General features: G+C 47.0%; 1 protein-coding gene across 2 annotated transcripts in view; it reads left to right on the top strand.

Moving 5' to 3' along the window:
• The window catches only part of ZC2HC1A (zinc finger C2HC-type containing 1A), a 196,109-nt gene that overhangs the window by 83,474 nt on the left and 89,780 nt on the right, over positions 1-22,855 (top strand). For both annotated transcript variants that reach the window (XM_063923943.1, XM_063923942.1), the window contains exons 4-5: positions 6,522-6,663; positions 14,320-14,468. In XM_063923943.1, coding sequence (XP_063780013.1) covers positions 6,522-6,663; positions 14,320-14,468 — 291 coding nt within the window. The remainder of the gene's footprint in view (positions 1-6,521; positions 6,664-14,319; positions 14,469-22,855) is intronic.

The raw sequence follows: 22,855 nt of genomic DNA, 5'->3' as shown, positions 1-22,855 counted from the left end.
GACATGCATGATACAATTTAACCAATGCCAATAGTACAAACGTTACAGTTTCAATCTGTGTAGCAGATATAGAAACTGTTAGTCAGGAGGAGATATGCATGATACAATCTAACCAATGCCAATAGAATAAACACTACAGTTTCAATCTGTGCAGCAGATACAGAAACATTATAAGAAACATCCCCCAAATCTGTGCTGTTTGAGAATTATCAGCACATACAATACAGCATATTTTTGTCTTTAGAAGGAATAATTAAGCCAGCAAGGTTCCAATTATAACTGTTTGGTCATCTATAATTTAAAAGGCATGTGGAAACACATACGATACAATTTAATCAATGCCAATGAATTAAGTGCAGCAATATCAATTTATGTAGTAGGTATATTGATACTATAACAAATACCTCAGAGCCAGCACTGTTTATTTAACAATTAACCTATCTAATTCAACATTGATACATCTTGTGTGGTGGGAATATAAACCACCATTATATAACTTACTATCAATAACCAGCTGGCCCTCTATAACTGACACAATTAGCCCTATCCAAATCTGTTAATATAGGAGGTGTCACCTTTAAGAGGGATATTGTAGCACGGTATACTGCTGCACATTCATAATATCGATATTGAAGTGTGAGGTAAATATTCACTCTCACTATAGGAATGGCATGTCTCCTGATATAATTATCCTACATGACTACAGAGAGTCTTACTTAAATTAAGAGTGCACGTAACATAACTACATAGAGATATTGGTACATTGTAACCTATTTGTACTGCCTATAATAATAATAATCTACACACAAGTACCAACTAATATATTGATTGTGTCAACTCTTAAGCAGAAGAAGTCAACCTGTATTCTTAATGAATGCCCTTGAGAAGGCTCAGGAAAGATGCATTTAATATTGAATAAATGATATATACATAAATAATAGTCCATCCTGACAAAGCTGCATATCAGTATATAAAAGTATACAGACTGAGTGTGACCCACTTAAGTGTGATTAAAAGCACTTTATTGGAAGTGGGGAATAAGATAGACCATCAAGCCTAGAATATAAGATGTACACAGTGTGAATATTATAGACACCATTGGAATCATAGTGTCAGCTACAATTATAAACATAGGAGTGGGACACTCCAGACATTATAAATACTGATAAATAGTCATATGAATATATGAAGACCAATTGCTGACAACGATCATCAGACTGAGTAAAAATTGTGAGCAATATCACATAACTGGATAGAATAACAGACACGCGGATACATATTTTAATCTTTAATCACATTTATTATTTCATTGCACTTGTGGTATATGTTGTATATGTCTTGATTTTAACCTCTATGTTTCGTCCATACTCGTAGTTTGTGTGTTAGTTATTGTCACACTATTTTAATTTGACACGAATAAAAGTTAAATCTTAGCAATTTTTCAGAAAGTTGTGACAATCAGGTCACCCTTCTCCTTGTGCATCGACAAATACAGTCCTTTTCTCTTTTTCTTCTGCTGACTAACCTTAGCTGTAGTCGATAGCACCCCCACAAACAATTGTGATTACTTGAATATAATAGGGGTTATTTTGGAGCTGTATACAGTTCCAAATTTGATATAATACAATTGTGTGTGTGCAGATACAATCCCACTTTGTTGACTCTTGGTTATATCAAGGACGCTGCAGATTACCTGAAGGATGCGGCGAGGGATCTTGGGGTCAAGAGCCAATTCCATGTCGATTTCGGCCAGGAGGACGCTGTGGATCCATCAATGGAATGCTGATGCCGATTCCAAGAGAGCTATGGAAGCGTTACCCTTCAAAGGTAATGTCCTGTTTGGGGAAGGCTTGGCGGACCTGGTTTCTACCGCGACGGCGGGTAAGTCCTCTTTTCTTCCCTATGTTCCCACACAACACAAAAAGCCACCACATCAGCAGATGCAGTCCTTTCTTCCAAATAAATACAGGCGAGGAAAAGGTTCATCCTTTCTCGTTTCAAAAGGTAGAGGAAGGGGAAAGAAGTCGCCTGCAGTGTCAGGCGCCCAGGACCAGATGTCCGCCCCTGCCGCTACCAAGTCCACCGCATGACACTGGGGCTTCCCTGGGGGAGTCCGTACCGGTGGGGGGCCATCTGTAGTTCTTCAGTCGGGTCTGGGTCCAATCGGACTTGGATCCGTGGGTTCTAGAGATTGTATCTCAGGGCTACAGGCTGGAGTTTCAGGAGACGCCCCCTCACCGGTTTTTCATGTCGACCCTGCCAGTGTCTCTTCCGGACAGGGAGGTCGTGCTGGCAGCAATACAAAAGTTGTGTCTTCAGAGGGTCATTGTTCCCGTTCCCCCGTCTCAGCGGGGGGAGGGGTTCTACTCGAGCCTTTTTGTGGTGCCGAAACCGGACGGTTCGGTCAGACCGATTCTGAACCTAAAATCCCTCAATCCATACTTGAAAGTTTTCAAGTTCAAGATGGAATCTCTTCGAGCGGTGATTGCCAGCCTAGAAGGGGGGGATTTTATGGCGTCAGTGGACATAAAGGATGCCTACTTACACGGTCCGATTTATCCTCCGCATCAAGCTTTCCTAAGGTTTGCGGTACAGGATTCTCATTACCAATTTCAGACGTTGCCGTTTGGGCTTTCCACGGCCCCGAGGATTTTCACCAAGGTCATGGCAGAGATGATGGTTCTCTTCGCAGGCAAGGGGTTACAATTATCCCGTACTTGGACGATCTCCTGATAAAGGCGAGGTCCAAGGAACGCTTGCTGAGGAGTGTGAATTTAGTACTGTTGGTGCTCCGGCAGCACGGTTGGGTGCTAAATTTGCCTGAAATCTCAGTTGATTCCGGCCACTCGGCTGTCTTTTCTGGGCATGATTCTGGACACGGAGTTACGAAGAGTATTTCTTCCAGAAGAAAAAGCTCTAGAACTGCAGTCGATGTTCAGGGAACTTCTGCGGCCGAAGAGTGTGTCCATCCATCACTGTACTCGGGTTCTGGGGAAAATGGTTGCGGCGTACGAAGCCATTCCGTTTGGCAGGTTTCATGCCCGGGTGTTTCAGTGGGATTTGCTGAGCAAATGGTCCGGGTCTCACCTGCACATGCACCGGAAGATAAATCTATCTCCCTGAGCCAGAATTTCTCTCCTGTGGTGGATGCAAAGTTCTCACCTCCTGGAAGGTCACCGGTTCGGTATCCAGGACTGGGTACTTCTGACAACAGATGCAAGTCTCCGGGGCTGGGGTACAGTCACCCAAGGAAGAAACTTCCAGGGGAGATGGTCGCTCCAGGAAGTGTGTCTCCACATAAATGTTCTCGAGTTAAGAGCCATTTACAACGGCCTGCTACAAGCAAGAAGCCTTCTTCAGGGTCGACCTGTCCTGGTACAGTCAGACAACATCACAGCGGTGGCACATATAAACCGTCAAGGCGGAACAAGGAGCAGAGCGGCAATGGCGGAGGCCACAAGAATCCTTTGCTGGGCGGAACAACACGTGAGCGCCCTGTCAGCAGTCTTCCTACCGGGAGTGGACAACTGGGAAGCAGATTTCCTCAGCAGACACGATCTCCATCCGGGAGAGTGGGCTCTACACCAAGAGGTATTTGCAGAGGTGACAAAGCATTGGGGAATTCCGTTAATCGACATGATGGCGTCTCGTCTCAACAAAAAGCTTCCGAGGTATTGTTCCAGGTCAAGGGACCCCCAAGCCAGTGCAGTGGACGCCCTGGTGTCTCCGTGGGTGTTCCGGTCGGTGTATGTGTTCCCTCCACTTCCTCTCATTCCAAAGGTACTGGGGATCATTCGACGAGCAGGGGTTCAGGCGATTCTCGTTGTTCCAGATTGGCCAAGAAGGGCCTGGTACCCGGATCTTCAGGAGTTACTGGTGGAAGATCCTTGGCCGCTTCCTCTAAGAGAGGACCTGTTGTTGCAGGGTCCATGCGTATTTCCAGACTTACCGCGGCTGCGCTTGATGGCATGGAAGTTGAGCGCCAGATCTTAGCTCGTAAGGGTATTCCCTGGGAGGTCATTCCCACTCTCATTAAGGCTTGGAAGGAGGTTACGGCTAAACATTGTCACCGTATTTGGAGAACGTATGTTTCCTGGTGTGAGACTAAAATGGCTCCTGCGGAAGATTTTCACTTGGGTCGTTTTCTCCATTTTTTGCAGGCAGGTGTGGATGCAGGCCTGAAATTAGGCTCCATCAAAGTGCAGATTTCGGCTTTGTCTATTTTCTTTCAAAAGGAATTAGCTGTCCTCCCAGAGGTTCAGACTTTTGTGAAAGGAGTAATGCATATCAATCCTCCGTTTGTGCCTCCTGTGGCTCCATGGGATCTTGAGGTGGTCTTACAGTTTCTCATGTCTTCCTGGTTTGAACCTTTGCGTAAGGTTGAGTTGAAGTTTCTCACTTGGAAGGTAGTCATGCTGTTGGCGCTGGCGTCTGCCAGGCGGGTGTCTGAGTTGGCGGCCTTATCTCATAAGAGCCCGTACTTGATTTTTCATTCAGATAGAGCAGAATTGCGGACTCGTCAACAATTTTTGCCGAAGGTGGTGTCTTTGTTTCACATTAACCAACCTATTGTGGTGCCGGTGGCTACGGATGCTGTGGCGGTTCCAAAGTCTCTGGATGTGGTGAGCGCTTTGAAGATCTACGTCGCCAGAACGGCTGTTGCCAGGAAAACTGAGGCGCTGTTTGTCCTGTATGCTTCTAACAAGATTGGTCATCCTGCTTCAAAACAGACTATTGCACGCTGGATTTGTAGTACGATTCAGCAGGCTCATTCTTCGGCCGGGCTACCCGTGCCGTAGTCAGTAAAAGCCCATTCTACCAGAAAAGTGGGCTCGTCTTAGGCGGCTGCCCGAGGCGTCTCGGCTTTACAGCTTTGCCGAGCGGCTACCTGGTCAGGTGCAAACACTTTTGCTAAGTTCTATAAGTTTGATACCCTGGCTGATGAGGACCTTGCGTTTGCTCAGTCGGTGCTGCAGAGTCGTCCGCACTCTCCCGCCCGGTCTGGAGCTTTGGTATAAACCCCATGGTCCTTTTTGAGTCCCCAGCATCCTCTAGGACGTAAGAGAAAATAGGATTTTGGTACTTACCGATAAATCCTTTTCTCCTAGTCCGTAGAGGATGCTGGACGCCCATCCCAGTGCGGACTGTTACTGGCAATATATTCTTGTTGGTTAACTTGGTTTATACACGGGTTGTGTATTTCTGGTTTTCAGCTCGTTGCTGTTGTTATTTCATACTGTTATCTGGTTTACTGTTACTCCGGTGGTACGGTATGTTTGTGGTGTGGGCTGGTATGATTGTAGCCCTTAGTTTACACAAAAATCCTTTCCTCGAAATGTCCGTCTCTCCTGGGCACAGTTCCTATAACTGAGGTCTGGGGGAGGGGCATAGAGGGAGGAGCCAGTTCACACCCAGTTTAAGTATTTTCAGTGTGCCCAAGCTCCTGCGGATCCCGTCTATACCCCATGGTCCTTTTGGAGTCCCCAGCATCCTCTACGGACTAGGAGAAAATAATTTATCGGTAAGTACCAAAATCCTATTTTTGGTTTGCTAACAAGCCTGAATAACCCCCAAAGGGCACACAGCGACGCTGATACCGCTTCTCCCCCATAATGGAGGATCATACATTTACCCCAGTATGTCCATAGATAATAAATAGGACAGCAGAGCATGATTTACATTTCTGTACCTGTTCTCCTGTAGTAACCTGAAAATGTTGTATCCGTTTTGCCCTGGGTGTGAGTGAAGCAGCAGAGTATTACACCAGTCATTTCTTAGTATGGCATTACTCACGATATACTTGTAGGGAAAAGGGCTCCTCTGAGAGGTGTTTGTTGATAAATCTGTCATGTTCCAAAAATGTATGTTGTCTTAATGCAGAAGTGCAGGTATACTGTCTGAATATAGCTACTTATCAACCACACCTTTATACAGGGCTTTGCTAGCCTCCACTGTATGTCACACCTAGAGCTTCTTTCCATTAAGGAACATATTCAAACTTTATTGAACTGTCCTATGATAGTGGTAATATAGGGGGGTTTTATATCTTAGCGCCATTTATTACTACAGTCGTAGGAGTTTCTGAAAACTTTTAGGACTGTAATATAAATATTTTATTTATCATTATTGCTCATCAGATGTTCTTTTCATTTCTATATTTTATCACTGCACTTTTTGCCTTGTATTTAGCTTTAATTGTATTTTGATATAATAAATGTAAATAATAACTTATAAATAATAGATGTTTTTAAACAAGACATTTATGTACTTGCCTGTCGAATCTTACAAAGTACACAGCATATCTTGTATCATTATTATTATTATTTTTTTTAATTGTCTTTTTCATTCATATCCCATTCATGCTGAATGTAGAACTTACAGTTGTAGTTTTTGAATTTAGTTCCTTAAAATTCTACAATATCCACCGTTGATGTTTTCTTACTGAATCACTGGCATGTGTTTAACCATGTGTCAGGAGTAGCGCGTTAATAATCTAGTCTACTGTTCCACGATTGTTTCAGCCAGAACCTCCAAAGAAGCAATCCAACTGGAGAAGGAAACATGAGGATTTCATTAACACAATAAGAGCTGCTAAGGGACTCGGTCAGATATTAAAGGAAGGGGGTGAACTCCCTCCTCCGCCCCCACCTACATATGATCCTGGTAGGTAGTGACAGTGCCGCAGCAGCACTGCCCTGGGTTACAGTAGCCAAGAAACTGATGAAATGCAGAGAAATTTTATTTTTTTATTTTATTTTCTGTCCGTACAAAAAAATGTACTTCAGGAATAAGATGAATGGAGAAAAACTTTAAGGTTGCTGTTAATTGCAGTGGAGTATAATGCTGATTTTACTGCGAGAGGTGGGGTCATACTTTAGCAACTGTGGGTATAGAGGTCCTTATTCAGTGACTGGAATCACAAAATGCAATTGTAAGTACATTCACATTTTCTTTTTCATCCACTAGGGGTCACTGGAGTACTCTTGGGATATGGACGGCTTTAGCAGGACAAGGCACTGAATATTTAAATTTAGTAACTCTCCTCCCCTCCATACTCCCAGAATACCTCAGTGATTTTTCTGTGCTCACAGCAGTGACACGCACGTGTGGAACTCCACACTTACTTTGATATTTTATACTTTTATTTTTATTTTTATTTTAATTTTTTTTTTTCAACTTGAGCACATCCCTTCCCAGTTTATCAAGAAACTTGGGTCCAGGATAGTGCACGCTGCACGGAAGCAGCTCCTGGCGTGTCGGTCCTCACAAAGAGCACCCTCACAGCCAACAGCAGCTCACTCTCTGACCTGCATGAAAAGCTGGACGGAGCTTACAGAAGAAGCCCCGTCATAGCCCTCACAACAGGACGTCAGGTATGCTGGGGGGACAGGGCGGTCAGCTCACGCTGCCGCCCCGCTGTGTGGGGTCCGTGCTTCCTTTTCACCGCCACCCGCACCCGCCGCTGATTACAGGCCGCCCGCCACAGCAGCTCCAACCGCCGCTGTATGCAGACTAAGCGCTCCACGGTACTCATCACCCGCACGCTCCTGCCGCGATGCTTACTGAAGGGGGGGGAGTCTGTCCTCAGGCAGCACAGCTGCAGGGGGGTTAAGGGGGAGTAATTGCCCATGGCAGCAGCAGTATAGGCAAGGCTGCATGGGGTTATAAGGAATATTGCATAGACTGTATTAACAGGGGGTTAGTTACAGGTTATAAATATCTTTAGGCACGTATTTATAACCTGAACTGTGATTATGACTGTAAGCATGGCATGGGAGCCATTTTAACCAGGCTTCTTGTTTCTGATTCCAGAACGTTCCTGTCCTACAACACTACTCCACCGGATGGCGCAGGGGTGTTAGTGGGAATTTTGGATCAGGTTTCATATAGTACTGGCCACGTGCACTGCACTTCGGACATATATATATATATATATATATATATATATATATTCACACACACCTTAGTAACAATTTTACTGAGTCGTGCAAGTTGTCTGTCTTTGTATATTGTATTGTCTGTGTACACAATGAGTAAGGCACCAGCAAAAACAAAAAAGCAGTTTCACTGCAATGTCTGTAAGAGTGTGTTACTGGATTGTTCTACCACATGTACAGTATGTTTTGTGAATTCAGCTACAAATACGATTTCTACTCCGATTTCTAATCCGATATCATCCCCGGACCCTCAATGGGCAATACTAGCAGATGTAAAGGCTGGATTGCAATCAGAATTGGCCGCTGCTCGACACGAGCGGGAAGTGGCAAGATCTGAGTCTCGGGTGAGACCGCCAGAGATACCAGGGGGGTCTCAGCCTTTGCAAAGGTCCAAGTCCACTTTGGGTAGAGGGAATAAATTTAATTTGTCTTATGATTTACCAGTTTCTGCTATGTTGCATTCTGACGATTCTATGCCAGACCTCACTGCGCAAGATGAGGGCGAGGAGGGCGAATTTGACCAGCAGTCAGATAGTGAAGATATTGACAGCCCAGGCATTGATAATCTCATCAGGGCGGTGCGTCAGTCTCTGAAGTTTACAGAGACAGAAGAACCTCTGACAAATGATGAGGTAGTATTTACTAAACGACAGAGATCTCCAGTGTGTTTTCCTGTTTCGGAATCTCTTAATAAGATGTTAGTAGAAACACGGAAGACTCCGGATAAACGGTTTTCTATACCTCGCCGATTTAAGTCTAGTTACCCAATTCCAGAGTCTGTGACATCTACATGGGAGAATCCGCCAATGGTGGATTTGTCTGTGTCAAAACTTACAAAAAAATTAACCATTCCAGTACCAACTGCTACTAGAAGCTATGCTAAAGTCCATGTATATAGCAGCAGGAGTGTTGCTTATACCTGGTTTGGTTGGCATTTGGGTAACTAAGGCGCTAATTGTATGGATAACAGAACTCAAGTCTGGCCTACATGACGATCACCTTATACTTCTCGCTGATCAAATCTGTGAAGCTGCTGATTATCTTTGTACATCTTCTACTGACGTCTGTCAGCTCAGTTCTCGCCTTTCATCGTCACTAGTTACGGCATGACGAGCACTCTGGCTGCGTTCTTGGCAGGCGGAGGCAGAGGTCAAGAGAGGTATAGAGGCGTTACCTTATGGTGGCGAGAAGTTGTTTGGTCCTGAATTGGACAAATGGATTTCTGAGGCCACGGGGGGGGGAGAGTCTGTTTTCCTACCATTGCTTCCAACGGTACCTAGAAGGAAATACTCTGGCCCGGCATTCAGATCCTGCAGACTTCAGCCCTTTCGAGGCCGTGGTAGAGGAACAGCCACACCTGGTAGACGTGGTTTTCAACAAACCACCACCAGTCGTCAGGACGCTAAGGTCACCAACAAGCCAGTGGCATGACGGGCTCCCAGCCCATCTCGGATCTCCAGTTGTGGGGGCACGCCTTCAGACGTTCCATTTGGCGTGGTTCCAGACATCCAAAGATAGGTGGATCCGCAATTTAGTGTTAAAAGGTTACAAAATAGAGTTCGACTGTCTCCCGCCACTGCGGTTTTTCAAGACAGGACTGCCTGTGTCGGACGATAAGAGGGCGGTTCTGCAAATTGCCATTCAGTCTCTGCTGGATTCAGCAGTTTTGATTCCGGTCCCTGTACACCAACAAGGTCAGGGTTATTATTCCAGTCTGTTTGTAGTACCAAAGCCGGATGGCTCGGTCAGACCAATATTGAACTTAAAGGGTCTCAATCAGTACGTCACTTACTACAGATTCAAGATGGAATCCCTGCGGTCAGTAATTGCAGGTTTAGATCCACAGGAATTCATGATTGCGCTGGATCTCAAGGATGCGTACTTACACATTCCAATTTGGCCACCTCATCAGAGGTTCTTGCGTTTTGCGATACGGTAAAACCATTACCAGTTTCAGGCTCTACCATTTGGGCTCTCTTCAGCGCCTCGGGTATTCACCAAAGTGATGTCTTTGATGATAGCTCATCTCAGATCCCTGGGAGTGATAATAGTTCCGTACTTGGACGATCTACTCATCAAAGCTCCGTCTCAACAGATGCTCCTCCAACATGCGTTGCTAACGTACAATGTGCTAGTTCAGCACGGTTGGATTGTCAACTTCAAGAAATCACATCTGATTCCGTCTCAACTACTTCAATTCCTTGGAATGATTCTCGATATGGTAGATCATAGACTTTACCTACCAGAACAGAAAGTACAGAGTATTCATCATCTGGTACAATTAGTGCTCAAGCCACGCACAGTCTCTGTACATTTGTGCATTCGACTGTTAGCAAAAATGGTGGCGGCTTTCGAAGCGCTTCAGTTCGGAAGATTTCACTCACGTCCTTTTCAACTGGATGTACTCGCACAGTGGTCGGGCTCCCATCTGCAGATTCACTAGATGGTGAGGTTGTCTCCACGGGCCAGAGTATCACTACTCTTGTGGCTCAAAGTACACAATCTAACCGCAGGGAAACGGTTCGGCGTCTGGAATTGGATAATTCTAACGACGGACGCGAGTCTCAGAGGTTGGGGAGCTGTGGTTCAAAATTGTCAGCTCCAGGGTCTCTGGGCGGATTACGAAAGATTGCTGTCTATAAATGTCATGGAACTCCGGGCAATTTACAATGCGCTACGACAAGCAGTGCACATGCTCCGGTGTCCAGGTGCAGTCAGACAACGCGACTGCGGTCGCGTACATAAACAAACAAGGAGGAACGAGAAGCCGCATGGCCATGCGGGCAGTAGCTCGAATCCTCAATTGGGCTGAGCATCACCAAGTGATATTGTCGTGTTCATTCCGGGAGTGGACAACTGGGAGGCAGATTATCTCAGCCGTCGGGATTTTAATCCAGGAGATTGGGCATTAAATCCAGAAGTGTTTCACATGTTGGTCCAGAGGTGGGGTTACCCACAAGTGGACCTGATGGCATCTCGCCACAATCACCAAACGCCCCAGTATGTGTCCAGAACGCGAGATCCAACGGCAGTGGCGGTGGATGCTCTCACAATCGTGTGGCCGTACAGCCTCGTGTATCTGTTTCCACCGTTTCAGCTGCTCCCTCTGTTCCTAAAACGGATCAAACGAGAGTCCGCCACAGTCATACTAGTGGCGCCTCATTGGCCTCGGAGAGCTTGGTTCTCGGATCTCCGCGGGCTACTCGCAGACGATCCTTGGCCGCTCCCGCTACGTCCGGACCTATTACAACAGGGTCCGTTCCTTTACCCCAATTTAGCGCGGCTGCGTTTGACGGGGTGGCTGTTGAGACCACCCTCTTAAGAAGAGAGGGCATTCCAGAATCGGTTATACCAACCATGTTACGTGCTAGGAAGCCAGTTACGGCAGCTCATTATTAAAGAATTTGGCGTGCCTATATAGGTTGGTGTGAAGCTTGGAAGTTTCCGACATCATATTTCAAGTTATCCCGTCTTTTGTTATTTCTACAAACGGGGTGCAGGTCTCTCTGCCTTGTCAATTTACTTTCAAAGACGTTTGGCTCTTTTGCCGTCTGTACACACCTTTCTGCAAGGTGTCCTCAGAGTACAGCCTCCATTTATACCACCTACTGCGCCATGGGACTTAAATCTGGTTTTAGATTTTTTACAGTCTTCATATTTTGAACCCTTACAACAAGTAGATGTTAAGTTTCTCACATGGAAAACAATTTTTCTCTTAGCCTTAGCTTCAGCAAGGCTTGTTTCAGATTTGGGTGCCTTGTCATGCAAGCCACCGTATTTGGTGTTTCATGATGACAGAGCGGAACTTCGGACGAATCCCGCTTTCTTGTCAAAGGTAGTGTCATCTTTTCACATCAATCAACCAATAGTAGTTCCTGTGTTAACAGGAGATTCTGAAACTTTGGATGTGGTACGTGCACTACGCGTTTATGTATCCCGAACGTCTACAGTTTGTTCTCTATGATGCTGCCAAGATGGGTTGGCCAGCTTCTAAGCAGACCTTATCCAGATGGATTAAACTGACCATACGTCAGGCTTACCTTCATGCTAGGTTACAGCCGCCTACATCAGTAACAGCTCATTCCACACTTTCTGTGGGAACTTCATGGGCAGCTGGTCGTGGGGCTTCTATGACACAGCTTTGCCGTGCGGCTACATGGTCATCAGTGCACACGTTTGTGCGCTTTTACAAGTTTGATACGTTTGCGGCATCAGCATAGTGTTACAGGTGCCAAACAGCTCTCCCGCCCAAGGGGGAAGCTTTGGTACGTCCCAAGAGTACTCCTGTGACCCCTAGTGGATTAAAAAGAAAATAGGATTTTGGTACTTACCAGGTAAATCCTTTTCTTTGAATCCATAGGGGGCACTGGACGCCCACCCAGAGCAGTTTTACCTGGTTTGTGGTAAGTTCAGTGGATCTTATGGTAACACATTCTCACCAATTTGTTAAAATTTTCCAGTTCTATCGGTTATGGTGTCAACTGTTTAGTTGTCAGTTACGTTATGTGTCAACTTTGTTGTCCGTTATGTTATAATGTTATATGTAATTCTCCATTGTTCATCCTCTCTATCGCTCCTGTTCGGCTCAGTAAAAAACACTGAGGTATTCTGGGAGTATGGAGGGGAGGAGAGTTACTAAATTTAAATATTCAGTGCCTTGTCCTGCTAAAGCCGTCCATATCCCAAGAGTACTCCAGTGCCCCCTATGGATTCAAAGAAAAGGATTTACCTAGTAAGTACCAAAATCCTATTTTTACAGCCGGTTCAGTGTCTGTCCCATATATGCATATCTCTAGCTGCATGTGGGTGTGATGATACTGGGGGTGTGGTTTCAGCAAGCAGTCACAAGCATGTGGAAAAGAACCGTACACTCTGCAATCTCCTTAAAATTAACAGGTGGATAGAGCAGATTAGTACACACGTGGATTGGTAAACAACACTTCATATGTGCAGACTTCCTCGTCCCTCATTGAGGGCGGGATGTAATGGAGTCCGAGATCGCTTGAGGTCCAGGATGCTGGCCGACCACGGACATTTTTTAAAGGAGCAATTGCTTACAAGGCGAAACCATGCCTTGTAAGTGATGTGCCCCTTTAAAAAAACGTTGAAGATTGTCCGGCATCCCGCACCTGCGGCGATCTCAGACCCCATTACATCCTGCCCTGAGTATGAAGAATTATATATTTGTGTAAAACGAGTGCAGTGTAGAATCATTTTTAAAATACTGTTGCATCAGTTTTAGGAGTTTAGCATAAACCTGTGTTTTCATGTACTGCGACTGATCGCACGCAGTCCTCATTATCACCTTTACACTTGCACCAGGGTAAAGCACATTTCAGATTTTTTGGCGCATATTTTAGTTGCACTTCATGACTACACTCCCTTGTAGTTATTCTCTTACTGTAATCGCGACTGCCCACTGCCTGCGGCTGCACTCCTATTCCAGCCCCGGCCTCTGCACCCTTGTTGGACACAGTCTCAAGTCACATTTGAAAAGTAAAAAGACGGGTTGTGAAAAAAGGAAAAAATCTCAAATCCCGATTCAGACTCTGAATGAGGCTCATGTTGTGTTGGGACAGGAACAGTGCTCCAGGTGTTTCTGTGATCTAATACAGCATATGGGCCTTATTCAGGTTGGATCTCTATTGTAGTTGCAATCGTCTCAAATCCGCTACTGCTAAAAATCACATGTGAAGAGCTGTCCGGACTGGTAAACGCCCACATATGCGATCGCAAATATACGTATGCATCTGCAGAATTGTAATCCAGTCGCAGAAACAGAGTACCATCAGTAGCGGTTGACCCAGGGCTACTCGGAATAATCAGACTGCAATCGCCATGTTTTTAATGGCAAGCAGAAAACGGCCATGACCCGTCTGCGTTTCCCAGCCACTCCCCACAAACGCCATGTTAATATCAACAAATGGACACTTCCTGTCAATCAAATTTCACTGAAACTGTCATAGCATTTCGATCTTCGCGCATGCACAATGCATTCGCAGCGCATGCGCAGTCTGACAATAATCTGATTTTACAATTCAGCGATCCTTGCTGAATACATGGTATTTGTGACAGGTGGCATTTGTAAAAGCAATAAGGAGAATGTTCAGTGGTATTATAGATATATGTACGTGCGTATATAAAATTAGGGCAAGACTTAGCTTCCAGTGCATGTTCTGTACGGTGTTCATGTTACATATTCCCTTTAGTAAATCTAGTCCACAGAGTGTGTTTTGGAACAGGACTCGCTTCCTCATGCATAACATCTGCTGTGCAGTCATACATATTTTATCGGGCAATGCATATGACGTTTAATGTTTGTTTATCTAGGTATACTATTAATAGACATTGACCCTGCTTGTTGTATTACTCTTTTATTTAGATTATGTCCAGTGTCCGTACTGTCAGAGGAGGTTTAATGAGAACGCTGCTGACAGGCACATCAGCTTTTGCAAAGAGCAAGCTGCTCGCATAACCAATAAGGGCAAATTAGGAGGAGATGCAAAAGTAAAAGCAATTCCTCGGCCTCAGGTACGTCATTACATTGTGCTTCTGGTCTATAAAAGAAATGGTGTCTGTAAGTTACTGGAATATACCCTGGGCCTGTGGCCTGAGTAGTTCTATCCTCTAAACAAAATCTTCATTTCTGTTTCTCTAACGTCCTAGTGGATGCTGGGGACTCCGAAAGGACCATGGGGGATAGCGGCTCCGCAGGAGACTGGGCACAAAAGTAAAAGCTTTAGGACTACCTGGTGTGCACTGGCTCCTCCCCCTATGACCCTCCTCCAAGCCTCAGTTAGATTTTTGTGCCCGAACGAGAAGGGTGCAGTCTAGGTGGCTCTCCTGAGCTGCTTAGAAAAAAGTTTAGTTTTAGGTTTTTTATTTTCAGTGAGACCTGCTGGCAACAGGCTCACTGCACCGAGGGACTAAGGGGAGAAGAAGCGAACTCACCTGCGTGCAGAGTGGATTGGGCTTCTTAGGCTACTGGACATTAGCTCCAGAGGGACGATCACAGGCCCAGCCATGGATGGGTCCCAGAGCCGCGCCGCCGTCCCCCTTACAGAGCCAGAAGACTGAAGAGGTCCGGAAAATCGGCGTCAGAAGACGTCCTGTCTTCAATAAGGTAGCGCACAGCACCGCAGCTGTGCGCCATTGCTCTCAGCACACTTCACACTCCGGTCACTGAGGGTGCAGGGCGCTGGGGGGGGGGCGCCCTGAGACGCAATAAAAACACCTTTTTTGGCAAAAAATACATCACATATAGCTCCTGGGCTATATGGATGCATTTAACCCCTGCCAATTTTTCCATAAGAAAGCGGGAGAAAGGCCGCCGAAAAGGGGGCGGAGCCTATCTCCTCAGCACACTGGCGCCATTTTTTCCTCACAGCTCCGTTGGAGGAAGGCTCCCTGACTCTCCCCTGCAGTCCTGAACTACAGAAACAGGGTAAAATAAGAGAGGGGGGGCACTAATTTGGCAGATAAATATATATTGCAGCTATATCAGGGAAAAACACTTATATAAGGTTATCCCTATATATATATATAGCGCTCTGGTGTGTGCTGGCAAACTCTCCCTCTGTCTCCCCAAAGGGCTAGTGGGGTCCTGTCCTCTGTCAGAGCATTCCCTGTGTGTGTGCTGTGTGTCGGTACGTTGTGTCGACATGTATGAGGAGGAAAATGGTGTGGAGGCGGAGCAATTGCCTGTGTTAGTGATGTCACCCCCTAGGGAGTCGACACCTAACTGGATGGTCTTATGGAAAGAATTACGTGATAGTGTCAGCACTTTACAAAAGACTGTTGACGACATGAGACAGCCGGCAAATCAGTTAATACCTGTACAGGCGTCTCAAACACCGTCAGGGGCTCTAAAACGCCCGTTACCTCAGGTCGATACAGACACGGACACTGACTCCAGTGTCGACGGTGAGGAAACAAACGTATTTTCCAGTAGGGCCACACGTTACATGATCACGGCAATGAAGGAGGTTTTGAACATTTCTGATACTACAAGTACCACAAAAAAGGGTATTATGTGGGGTGTGAAAAAACTACCCGTAGTTTTTCCTGAATCAGATGAATTAAATGAGGTGTGTGATGAAGCGTGGGTTTCCCCCCGATAAAAAACTGCTAATTTCTAAAAAATTATTGGCATTATACCCTTTCCCGCCAGAGGTTAGGGCACGTTGGGAAACACCCCCTAGGGTAGATAAGGCGCTCACACGCTTATCAAACAAGTGGCGTTACCGTCTCCTGATACGGCCGCCCTCAAGGAACCAGCTGATAGGAAGCTGAAAAATATCCTAAAAAGTATATACACACATACTGGTATTATACTGCGACCAGCAATCGCCTCAGCCTGGATGTGCAGTGCTGGGGTGGCTTGGTCGGATTCCCTGACTGAAAATATTGATACCCTGGACAGGGACAATATATTATTGACTATAGAGCATTTAAAGGATGCATTTCTATATATGCGAGATGCACAGAGGGATATTTGCACTCTGGCATCAAGAGTAAGTGCGATGTCCATTTCTGCCAGAAGAGGGTTATGGACGCGACAGTGGTCAGGTGATGCGGATTCCAAACGGCATATGGAAGTATTGCCGTATAAAGGGGAGGAGTTATTTGGGGTCGGTCTATCGGACCTGGTGGCCACGGCAACGGCTGGGAAATCCACCTTTTTACCCCAGGTCACCTCTCAGCAGAAAAAGATACCGTCTTTTCAGACTCAGTCCTTTCGTCCCCATAAGGGCAAGCGGGCAAAAGGCCACTCATATCTGCCACGGGGCAGAGGAAGGGGAAAAAGACTGCAGCAGACAGCCTCTTCCCACGAACAGAAGCCTTCCCCCGCTTCTGCCAAGTCCTCAGCATGACGCTGGGGCCTTACAAGCGGACTCAGGCACGGTGGGGGCCCGTCTCAAGAATTTCAGCGCGCAGTGGGCTCACTCGCAAGTGGACCCCTGGATCCTGCAGGTAGTATCTCAGGGGTACAAATTGGAATTCGAGACGTCTCCCCCTCGCCGGTTCCTGAAGTCTGCTTTACCAACGTCTCCCCCCGACAGGGAGGCGGTATTGGAAGCCATTCACAAGCTGTATTCCCAGCAGGTGATAATCAAGGTACCCCTCCTACAACAGGGAAAGGGGTATTATTCCACGCTGTTTGTGGTACCGAAGCCGGACGGCTGGGTGAGACCCATTTTAAATCTGAAATCCTTGAACACTTACATAAAAAGGTTCAAGTTCAAGATGGAGTCACTCAGAGCAGTGATAGCGAACCTGGAAGAAGGGGACTATATGGTGTCTCTGGACATCAAGGATGCTTACCTCCATGTCCCAATTTGCCCTTCTCACCAAGGGTACCTCAGGTTTGTGGTACAGAACTGTCACTATCAGTTTCAGACGCTGCCGTTTGGATTGTGCACGGCACCCCGGGTCTTTACCAAGGTAATGGCCGAAATGATGATTCTTCTTCGAAGAAAAGGCGTCTTAATTATCCCTTACTTGGACGATCTCCTGATAAGGGCAAGGTCCAGAGAACAGTTAGAGGTCGGAGTAGCACTATCTCAAGTAGTACTACGACAGCACGGATGGATTCTAAATATTCCAAAATCGCAGCTGATTCCGACGACACGTCTGCTGTTCCTAGGGATGATTCTGGACACAGTACAGAAAAAGGTGTTTCTCCCGGAGGAGAAAGCCAGGGAGTTATCCGACCTAGTCTGGAACCTCCTAAGACCAGGCCAAGTGTCAGTGCATCAATGCACAAGGGTCCTGGGAAAGATGGTGGCTTCTTACAAAGCGATTCCATTCGGCAGATTCCACGCAAGAACTTTTCAGTGGGATCTGCTGGACAAATGGTCCGGATCGCATCTTCAAATGCATCAGCGGATAACCCTGTCTCCAAGGACAAGGGTGTCTCTCCTGTGGTGGTTACAGAGTGCTCATCTCCTAGAGGGCCGCAGATTCGGCATTCAGGATTGGGTCCTGGTGACCACGGATGCCAGCCTGAGAGGCTGGGGAGCAGTCACACAGGGAAAAAATTTCCAGGGCTTGTGGTCAAGCATGGAAACGTCACTTCACATAAATATCCTGGAACTAAGGGCCATTTACAATGCCCTAAGTCAGGCAAGGCCTCTGCTTCAGGGTCAGCCGGTGTTGATCCAGTCGGACAACATCACGGCAGTCGCCCACGTAAACAGACAGGGCGGCACAAGAAGCTGGAGGGCAATGACGGAAGTTGCAAGGATTCTTCGCTGGGCGGAAAATCATGTGATAGCACTGTCAGCAGTGTTCATTCCGGGAGTGGACAACTGGGAAGCAGACTTCCTCAGCAGACACGATCTTCACCCGGGGGAGTGGGGACTTCACCCAGAAGTCTTCCACATGATTGTGAACCGTTGGGAAAAACCAAAGGTGGACATGATGGCGTCCCGCCTCAACAAAAAACTGGACAGATATTGCGCCAGGTCAAGGGACCCTCAGGCAATAGCTGTGGACGCTCTGGTAACACCGTGGGTGTACCAGTCAGTGTATGTGTTCCCTCCTCTGCCTCTCATACCCAAGGTACTGAGAATCATAAGAAGGAGAGGTGTAAAGACTATATTCGTGGCTCCGGATTGGCCAAGAAGGACTTGGTACCCGGAAATTCAAGAGATGCTCACGGAAGACCCGTGGCCTCTACCTCTAAGAAAGGACCTGCTCCAGCAGGGACCATGTCTGTTCCAAGACTTACCGCGGCTGCGTTTGACGGCATGGCGGTTGAACGCCGGATCCTGAAGGAAAAAGGCATTCCGGATGAAGTTATCCCTACCCTGATCAAAGCCAGGAAGGATGTAACTGTGCAACATTATCACCGTATTTGGCGTAAATATGTTGCGTGGTGTGAGGCCAGGAAGGCCCCTACAGAGGAATTTCAACTGGGTCGATTCCTGCATTTCCTGCAAACAGGACTGTCTATGGGCCTCAAATTAGGGTCCATTAAGGTTCAAATTTCGGCCCTGTCGATATTCTTCCAAAAAGAACTAGCTTCAGTTCCTGAAGTTCAGACGTTTGTCAAGGGGGTACTGCATATACAGCCTCCTTTTGTGCCTCCAGTGGCACCTTGGGATCTCAATGTAGTTTTGGGGTTCCTAAAATCACATTGGTTTGAACCACTCACCACTGTGGATTTAAAATATCTCACATGGAAAGTGGTAATGCTGTTAGCCTTGGCTTCAGCCAGGCGTGTATCAGAATTGGCGGCTTTATCCTATAAAAGCCCTTACCTAATTTTTCATACGGACAGGGCAGAATTGAGGACTCGTCCTCAATTTCTCCCTAAGGTGGTTTCAGCATTTCACTTAAACCAGCCTATTGTGGTGCCTGCGGCTACTAGGGCTTGGAGGATTCCAAGTTGCTGGACGTAGTCAGGGCCCTGAAAATATATGTTTCCAGGACGGCTGGAGTAAGAAAATCTGACTCGCTGTTTATCCTGTATGCACCCAACAAGCTGGGTGCCCCTGCTTCTAAGCAGACGATTGCTCGTTGGATTTGTAGTACAATTCAGCTTGCACATTCTGTGGCAGGCCTGCCACAGCCAAAATCTGTAAAAGCCCATTCCACACGGAAAGTGGGCTCATCTTGGGCGGCTGCCCGAGGGGTCTCGGCTTTACAACTTTGCCGAGCAGCTACTTGGTCAGGGGCAAATACGTTTGCAAAATTCTACAAATTTGATACCCTGGCTGAGGAGGACCTGGAGTTCTCTCATTCGGTGCTGCAGAGTCATCCACACTCTCCCGCCCGTTTGGGAGCTTTGGTATAATCCCCATGGTCCTTTCGGAGTCCCCAGCATCCACTAGGACGTTAGAGAAAATAAGAATTTACTTACCGATAATTCTATTTCTCATAGTCCGTAGTGGATGCTGGGCGCCCATCCCAAGTGCGGATTGTCTGCAATACTTGTACATAGTTATTGTTACAAAAATCGGGTTATTATTGTTGTGAGCCATCTTTTCAGAGGCTCCTCTGTTATCATGCTGTTAACTGGGTTCAAATCACAAGTTGTACGGTGTGATTGGTGTGGCTGGTATGAGTCTTACCCGGGATTCAAAATCCTTCCTTATTGTGTACGCTCGTCCGGGCACAGTATCCTAACTGAGGCTTGGAGGAGGGTCATAGGGGGAGGAGCCAGTGCACACCAGGTAGTCCTAAAGCTTTTACTTTTGTGCCCTGTCTCCTGCGGAGCCGCTATCCCCCATGGTCCTTTCGGAGTCCCCAGCATCCACTACGGACTATGAGAAATAGAATTATCGGTAAGTAAATTCTTATTTTTTCAATTCATTATCCCCCTTTTCCCAGCTAGTTATAATAGGATTTTGGTTACCTACTGGGAAATCCTTTTCACGTAGTCCGTAGAGCATGCTGGGGTCCACATTAGTACCATGGGGTATAGACGGGTTCACCAGGAGCCATTGGCACTTTAAGAGTTTGAGAGTGTGGTCTGGCTTCTCCCTCTATGCCCCTCCTACCAGACTCTGTGCCCGAGGAGATGGACATCTTCGAGAGAAGGATTTAACACAGTGGCGAGATTCATACCAGCTCACACATACAAGGCACATCAAGCTAACTTAGCTTGAAAACTTAGCAACCGCTGAATTATTACTTACCAAGTAACAATGCAGTACTCAACTAAAACGAAGTTGTACTGAACCAAATAACGATAGCAGGAAAACGAAGCGCTGGGTGGGCGCCCAGCATCCTCTACGGACTACGAGAAAAGGATTTACCATTTTCTCTTACATCCTAGAGGATGCTAGGGTCCACATTAGTAAGATGGGGATGTACCAAAGCTCCCAGAACGGGAGGGAGAGTGCGGAGGCTCCTGCAGAACTGATTGACTGAACTTCAGATCATCAGAGGCCAAAGTATCGAACTTGTAAAACTTTGCAAACGTGTTCGACCCAGACCAAGTTGCAGCTTGGGAAAGTTGTAAAGCCGAGACACCCCGGGCAGCCGCCCAGGAAGACCCCACCTAACGAGTAGAGTGGGCCCAGACAGACGTAGGACACGGCAATCCTGCCATAGAATACGCATGCTGGATAGTGAACCTGATCCAGCGAGAGATCGTCTGCTTAGAAGCAGGACACCCAATTTTCTTAGGATCATACAGGACACACAGAGAGTCCGATTTTCTGTGACGAGCAGTCCTCTACACATAGATCTTCAGAGCCCTTACAACATCCAAGGACTTTGATGAAATTGAGGAGTCAGTAACCACTGGCACCACAATAGGTTGGTTGATATGAAATGCCGACACAACCTTCGGAAGAAACTGCTGATGTGTTCGGAGCTCAGCTCTATCTTCGTGGAAGATCAAGTATGGGCTTTTACAGGACAAAGCCCCCAACTCCACACGTCTAGCAGAAGCTAAGGCCAACAACGTGACAGCCTTCCACGTAAGAAATTTGACCGCAACCTCCTGTAGAGGCTCGACCAGTCCGATTGGAGGAACTGCAACACCACGTTAAGGTCCCAAGGCGCCGTAGGCTGTGCAAAGGGAGGTTGGATGTGCAGAACTCCCTTCAAAAAGGTCTTAACCTCAGGGAGGGCAGCCAGTTGTTTCTGGAAGAAAATGGATAGGGCCGAAATCTGGACCTTCACAGATCCCAACCTCAGGCCCATATCCACACCGGCTTGTAGGAAGAGGAGAAACCGTCCCAGTTGAAACTCCACCGCAGGAAATTTCTTGGACTCACACCAAGACACACATTTTTTCCAAATTCGATGGTAATGTTTAGACGTTACTCCTTTCCTAGCCTGTATCAGGGTAGGAATAACCTTGTTCGGAATGCCCTTTCAAGCTAGTATCAGGCGTTCAACCTCCATGCCGTCAAACGTAGCCGCGGTAAGTCTTGATAAGCGAATGGCCCCTGCTGCAGCAGGTCCTCCCGAAGAGGAAGAGTCCTCGGTTCTCCTTGCAGTAGATCCAGAAGATCCACATACCAAGCCCTTCTTGGCCAGTCCGTAGCAATGAGGATCGCTTGAACCCTTGTTCTCCTTATGAGCTTTAGAACTCTTGGGATGAGTGGAAGTGGAGGAAACACGTACACCGACTGGAACACCCACAGAGTCACTAGAGTGTCCACCGCCACTGCTTGCGGGTCCCTCGACCTGCAACAATACCACCGAAGCTTCTTGTTGAGACGAGAGGCCATCATATCGATCTGGGGTACGCCCCAAAGATCTGTTACCTCCTTGAACACCTCCGGATGGAGACCCCACTCCCCTGGATGGAGATCGTGTCTACTGAGGAAGTCCGCTACCCATTTGTCTACTCCCGGAATGAAGATTGCTGACAGCGCCAACGCGTGTTTTTCTGCCCAGAGGATGATTCTTGTTACCTCTGACATTGCAGCTCTGCTCTTCGTTCCGCCCTTTCGGTTTATTTAAGCCACTGTTGTCACATTGTCCGACTGCACTTGAACGGCCCGATTTCTCAGAAGATGGGCCGCTTGAAGAAGACCGTTGTAGATGGCTCTTAGTTCCAGAATTTTTATCGGCAGGCCGGCTTCCATACTTGACCACCTTCCTTGGAAGGTTTCCCCTTGAGTGACTGCGCCCCAGCCCCGGAGACTTGCATCCGTGGTTAGAAGGATCCAGTCCTGAATCCCGAACCTGCGGCCCTCCAGAAGGTGAGGCAGTTGCAACCACCAGAGGAGTGAAATCCTGGCCTTTGATGACACATGGTGCATGTGTAGATGGGATCCCGACCACTTGTCCAGGAGATACAGTTGGAAGGACCGAGCATGAAACCTTCTGTACTGCAGGGCCTCGTAAGAGGCCACCATCTTTCCCAGAAGGCGAATGCACTGAAGAACCGACACCCGGGTTGGCTTCAGGACATCCCGGACCATTGTTTGTATCACCAACGCTATTTCCTC

Source organism: Pseudophryne corroboree, chromosome 5, assembly GCF_028390025.1.
Source record: "Pseudophryne corroboree isolate aPseCor3 chromosome 5, aPseCor3.hap2, whole genome shotgun sequence".
In the NCBI taxonomy this organism is placed as follows: Eukaryota; Metazoa; Chordata; class Amphibia; order Anura; family Myobatrachidae; genus Pseudophryne; species Pseudophryne corroboree.
The sequence above is the reverse complement of the archived record's forward strand: the minus strand, read 5'-3'. Positions and strand labels throughout refer to the sequence as shown.